This window comes from Egretta garzetta, unplaced genomic scaffold (genome assembly GCF_000687185.1).
Source record: "Egretta garzetta isolate BGI_Z169 unplaced genomic scaffold, ASM68718v1 scaffold670, whole genome shotgun sequence".
NCBI lineage: Eukaryota > Metazoa > Chordata > Aves > Pelecaniformes > Ardeidae > Egretta > Egretta garzetta.
This window is the reverse complement of record NW_009258391.1, coordinates 487,993-494,514: the sequence shown is the minus strand read 5'-3', so window position 1 is coordinate 494,514 and position 6,522 is coordinate 487,993. Positions and strand designations below refer to the sequence as shown.

The following is a 6,522-nucleotide window of genomic DNA, read 5'->3' as shown; positions in this document are numbered from 1 at the left end:
GGGGAGACGTGCACTTCGAATTGGAGTGCTGGTTTATAAGCTCCCTAACATGTTACCTCACAAAAGGGTCAGGGGGAACACAGTTTTTAAAAATACTTCAGTTTTGCAAACTGCAATATAGGTGGATTAACTTGCTGGGATTTAGGTCATTGTATTTTTCTCCTATGAATGTACTCTTTACACCGTCATAAAACATACAGGGAATGTTCATTTCCTCCCTGCTACTCTTGCCACGGCTTCTTTTCTCCAAAACCCTTGTGAATGGGAAGTTGTCATTTCTGAAAAAGTGCTTAAAACTACTTTAAGGAAAGTATTTAAGTCCTTGTCCAGAATATAAGAAGTAACTCTGGTCTGTATCATCATGCGTCCCTTTCATGAAGGTTGTATAAGCAAGCACAGCCTCTCCAGTAATACACTTACTGGATTATACTCAAATGCTGGTTTAGTGCCTGATAGAAACAGGTCGTCTTTTGTAATTTTCAAAAGACTGACTGCAATCCTAACTATGTAATCTTAATTGTCAAAGGCCTGCAAAATCTTGTTAAGCTCCTATGTTTGTTTCTTGCTATTTACTGTAGTCCTGTAGCATAACTAGCCTTTATACTGTTCAAGAATATTCTTCCTATAGCTCTTTTGTTGATTGCATTCTGTCCACTGTAGTTAAGGTTTTGAGTGATTAGATGATTAACTTTATAAGTAATTTTTTTCCTGTATTTTGAAGGCTCGTGAAGAAGAGATGACGGCAAAAGTTCATGAGTTGCAGGCTCAGTTAGAAGACTTCCAAAAGGAATACAAACAAAGGATGGCAGAAGAGGAACATTGGAACAGTGAAAAAGTGAGCTGGCACTAACATTTATTTTTGTATCTTTTTTGGTGTGAAATGCTTAGTCTTCATAAAATTCTGTAGTTTGCTCTTAATTGCATTTTGTTTATGTATCTGGCCTTCACTTTCCCATACAGTTTCTGTTTTTAGTTGTTAACTTCTTCAAAAGTGAACTCTTTAGTATCTGTGGTATTTGATACTACCTTTTTTAATGGTATGTTAAAAAGTCCAGTAGTGTTGTGATTATTAAGGTGGGGGGGGTTTGCCCTCTACATGTGTTTTTTATGTTAATTTTACTGGAAGCCCTTTAGAAAGAAAGGAAATGACATTGACTCTGAAATAGTGCCTTGAATATATCAATTAGGGGCAGAGAGGTCTTCATTGAAAGAAGACTGAGTGTATGCTTTTGTCTTTCTGAGACCACATTTTAGTTTGAGGAATTCTTTGGTGAAAATATTACTCGTTATTATTAAACTGAGAAGAGGAAGAGTATATGAGGTGTTCAGTCATTGATGAGAATTCATATTAACCTTATTTTAAACTTTTCATTTTGACAACAGGCAGCATTGGGGATACTAAATATATTTATTTGGCGCTACAGACTTATAGTACAGATTACCTCACTGTCCTAATGTTTGTCTGTTCTGCCTTGCACTTGCTTGCAACAACCTTTATATTATGCGAAAAGCAGAAATATTTATATCAGACTGCCTTGTATTCTTGATCAACCCTTGTCTGCCCACTGATGATAATATTATATAATCTTATTACCTAGAGGAAGATTCTTTAAGAGACTCGTAAACCCTAAAACATGATTCTGAAAAGTATGAAGAGTACTTTGTCTTTAGGATTTCTTTGTTAACTGTTTCACTACTTGCTTTGTTATAGAAGTCTGCTATACAGGCAGTCATTCAGGATCATATTACACCTGCATCTTCAGGATTACATATTCACTGATAGGACATCAAGGTTATATCAAATCTATATACTAGCAATGGTATTTCATGTAGTTCTCAATTCTTCCCAGAAATGCATCACACAGATTTGCAATGGTAGCATAGAGGTGTAAAATATTTGAATATTACGTGTCTATGTAAAGATGAATCTGCTTACAGTGAACAAAATAAACAGCTAATTTTGCCTGTCTTTGGAACCTTGTCCACAGTTCTCCACTCCTTGGAGTTTCTATGGCAGACTTTGGAGAAACTCAAAGGAGTTGTTCCATCTGTGGCAGGTATAAACCAGTTGGGAGAACTCCATTGCTGGTAAATAGCTTTGTTTTAAAAGATAAATAATGTCTCAGTTGGAGGGGAGGAAAACCAGGCTGTGTGGTAGTGCATGGACTTAAGTACAGTTAAGGCATCCGGGTTTGAAGTGCTTGGAAAATAAGAATGGGATTTTTTGGTGAGTGTAAGGCAGTTAAGTATCCATGATTTTGCTGGCATGCAGGCATCAAGCTTTCTTGAGTAATTTTGAGAATTCCAACTAAATTCAAATTTAGCAAATTGTTTACAAGCTTTCTTTTGCGTAGCTCTGATTTAACAGAATGTGAATTTCATATTTCATACTATTTACAGTGGTGACTTCATCTCAAAACAATGTAACTGTTCCAGTAGTCAGATTATGCTACGGAATGTGCTCCTGGTATATCTTCTGGTCCAGTCAAAGCTCAAATGCTCAATATAAGTTGGCTTCCAGTTCTTGTTTTATCAGTATTTCAGGACTGGATTCTCACTCTTTAACATGGTCTGTTCTGAGGTCAGGAGGTAGTTTTCTTTTTTCCTCCTTAGAAATTAAGAATTGTTCTCTTTCTTCTTAATTCTTCCCTGTCTTAATTCGTCTGCTGCCTGTCCTCAATATGTCTGTGGGAAACTGATTTTGCCGTTACCTGGTACAATAGCATATATTTGCAACTGATACAATAGCATATATGTGCAACATCACAGAGCTAGATGAGAAAATTGGACGGGGCCTGTGAACCTTGTCCACGCACCTGAGCAGAAGTGTACAAATCCACATCTGGATTTTACATGTGCAATCAAATGAATTCTGTCATCTTACATTTGCTGTGGTATCTTTTGTCTCATCATATTTCTTTTTAATTTTGTTGCTTCGTAACGTTTTTCTCTTTTGTGGTTTTTTTTTTCCTTCAGCACTAATAGTAAAACAGCTCCAAAGTCTTCCATTTACTGGAAATTACTTTTTGTGGGCAATTGATACATTTGTTGTTTAAAGTTGGAGTCTCACAAGTCACAGAAGTTTGTCTTACAAAACCTCCTGTGCTGCTTGTTGTCAGCCTAGGCCAAACATCACACATGACATATCTACTTTGACATGAAGCATAACTATACATTTGAACAATACTTGTCTGCCTGTGATAAACAGTTAGCAAGTACTAACATCCTTAAGTGTTAGTGTTGGGATGTAAAAATATCAGAAACTGTCTCTCTTCATGAGAAAATAAATGTCTGGTCAGATGATTGAGCTCTTCTGAAGCAAGAATTGCACTTGCAGGTTCAAGATCCTTAGGGGAATGATTTTCCCCTATACTGTGTTTGCAGAGCGTAGGAAAACCCACAGGTTTTATGAACCTGCAGAGGAAGGGAGTAGCTTTCCTTTTCAACACAAATTCCAAAGAAGCTCAGGAAAAAACAAGTACTACTTCTGTGTTACAGTTTAGGTTACCTTAAAAAAAAAAATTTTCACACACAAATTATTTGATGTTAAAATGATTTTACAACCTTGAGTTATACCCTACTATAGACTAACTAAAGCATTATTTTCCTTAGAGTTGGAACATGGAAGGGTAGACATTGCAGCTTAGAATTGTTTCTGTACTTCTTAAATGTTGCTATCTTTGGAAGATGGAGAGATCATGAAGCTCTTAAGCTATTTTCAAATAAATGTTCACATTTCCAAATGCAACTTGCAGAATTAAGGAAATAAATACAGTATTGTGAATAGCATTAATAGTAGTTAGGGTTTTCTGGCATGTGCTTCATACTTATTCAATTATCATTCATCTCCAATGTGCATTTTGTCAAGATTTGGAAATACTAGGTTCTTGAAGTTATATTTATGATGACTGTCTTACAGCATCAAATGAGAGAATTTAAATATAAGTTTTATGTACTGTCAATAAGAGTAAGTTCAACTCTATTTCTGGGACTACTTATTTTTGTAAGTATGTGTGTGATTTGGTCATTTCAGTTTTTATCATCCTCAGTTAACGTACTGTGTCACAGCTAGACAATTAATATTTCCTTATTTTTTTACCTGTGACCAGTGCTTGATATACTCAGTATTTTTCACACATTTTAATCTAAATTTTTGTTGTTGTTCTAGGTCACAATAACAGAACTTCAGGTAAGTCTTACATTTTACTGATTTTGCTCTCCAGATAATTCTGTTTCACAGCAGTTTGAAAGCAGAAGTACTGCTTTTGTGTTAAAAGGAGACAGAAGTTTATTGAAAAGGTACCTATGATATATCTTCAGCAGTTTCTTGATGATTTCCATATGTGGCTGTTCTTTCAGGCACAGCTTGCGCAGAAGACAACACTAGTGAATGATTCAAAACTGAAAGAGCAGGAGTTCAAAGAGCAGGTAAGGGTGCTGTTTGAACCGGTAAAAAGTACTGTTTGATGCTTTGTTTTCAGTATTGAAAGGTTTGTTCTTTTCAAGTGATGATGTAGCACGTCTCAACCCAGGTACTGTGGAAATAATACGCATGTGGAAATATTCTCAGAAGATCTGTGTACTTTTCAGAGTACTCCTTTAGCCCCTGGGATTGAAAATACCATATGCATGTGATACAGGTTAGCAGAACATTTGCACAGTGAAAAATGGAACAGTGCACTTCATGAAATTATGGATCTTTTCTTTTTCTAAACTAAACCATTCTTCTTAAGTACAATTTTTGTCATGATTTCTTTATGTGTGCATATGTGTATAAAATAAACACAGGTATATAGGTATGTAAATACATATATGTGCATAACATTTGCTATAGATATGTGTATATACACATGCACACACATTTCCTTAAGTAGTTTAGGGACAGATTTTAATAACGCAGTTGTTAATGTTTTCCTTCCTTAAAAAGCCAAATGTATTTTGCTTTCATAGAAGGAGATGATGTTTAGCTGAAAACTGTTTCAATTATGCTTATTTTAGCTGCTTGTGAACACCATTTATCATTTTGACTGTTCTCTGTTTAGATTCATGTACTGGAAGACCGGCTGAAAAATTACGAGAAGAATATGTACGTCACATCAGTTGGAACACCGTACAGAGGTAAGTACACAGGTTTCATCACAAGTAAGTTTTTTTGGGTGTTCAATAGATATGCTTTGGTTTAGATAATTTATTAAAATGTCAGTCTCTTTAAAACACTCGTATAATATTTTTATGACACCTTATCCTTGTTTTGTCTTGTCTGTTACAATAGAGCTGCTGTGCCAGTTCCTATGAGCAAATCTCACAGCATTTTGTTTGATGTTTGGTTTTATGTCACACAGTTAAAAGAGGTCTCTGTCAGAGTTCTTAAGCTTTCTGTATTCCCAGGGGGAGTGGTATAGGCAGTGGCACTGGAAAGTGGGTGGGGAGAAATTATCCATTTGTCATGGCTAATTAAATGTACATTTTGGGACTCTCTCAAATTCTTAACAATACAAATATTAGATTTTATGGATCTGTCTTGTGTTACATATCTGGACATTTACTCTTCTTGTGATTAGAGTTCCTTCGCAAGATCTCCTGCTTTGACACAGTAATAAATAAAATTGAATCCTGTTTCTACTTGTAACCTTTGTGATATGTGTCCTTCAAAGTGGTTTTGAACCTGAAGAAAACCTGTTATTTCAGGCAAATAACAGTTTAATCGTTATTTGACTCATGGTGAGCATAGGGAATAGAACAGAACGGTTATGCTGTGCTATGCCTAGCGTTATGGATGAGAAGCCATGAGCCAGGTGTGAGGGCTCCATCCAGGAGAGCAGCTCTCTGCTGTGCAGGTCCCAGGCCCATCCAGCAGGAGGCACTGGCAGAGGCAGGGACACCTCCAGCATTGCTCAGGCAGGGACTGAAGGCCCCAGCCTGAGTTGAGACCCTGGGCCCTTGGCAGGAGATGGTGGGGGTGGGGGTCCCAGGGGAAGCCGGTCCCAGGCAGCGAGGTCTAGGAGCACCCCAGGACCCTGGCAGAAGAAGACCTGCACTGCTCATGTGTTCTCCTCAAGACATTGATGGTTGGCCACTTTGGAGGCCAGAGGAACTTGTGTTTTAGCATGTTTTTCCACAGGAAACAGCTCAGGAGTTTCTAAAAATTAGTACTAAGAGCAAAAAAAAACCCGAGAAATCCATGGTGAGATGAACAGGTGTTGCCCCACCTCAAAAATATTTGCAACCATTTAGTTAAGGAGCACGTCCTGTCTCAGACTGAGGGCTTGATCTTTGACCTCTCTAGGGTCAGAGGTGTGGGGTTTTGCCATCCTGTGGAAACCCAGCTCAGCTCGATGAACGCAGAACTTCACACTTGCTTTTGGAAAATTTGTGCAGATGGTCCAGTTATCTCAGTATGATCCCGAGCTCTCACCCCTTTCCAAAGGTACATGCCTCCTTCCCACAGGGTGACAGAGCCAATGCCTAGGATGGGACATGGTTCCCTGTCCAATGCCTTCTGCTAGTGCAGGGCTGGGAAGA

General features: G+C 37.7%; 1 protein-coding gene across 6 annotated transcripts in view; it reads left to right on the top strand.

The window, feature by feature from the left end:
- GOLGA4 (golgin A4) overlaps positions 1 to 6,522 on the top strand; it is a 62,740-nt gene that overhangs the window by 44,881 nt on the left and 11,337 nt on the right. For all 6 annotated transcript variants that reach the window (XM_035898183.1, XM_035898172.1, XM_035898179.1 and 3 more), the window contains 4 exons: positions 722 to 835; positions 4,169 to 4,189; positions 4,360 to 4,428; positions 5,043 to 5,118. In XM_035898183.1, the coding sequence (XP_035754076.1) occupies positions 722 to 835; positions 4,169 to 4,189; positions 4,360 to 4,428; positions 5,043 to 5,118 (280 nt within the window). The remainder of the gene's footprint in view (positions 1 to 721; positions 836 to 4,168; positions 4,190 to 4,359; positions 4,429 to 5,042; positions 5,119 to 6,522) is intronic.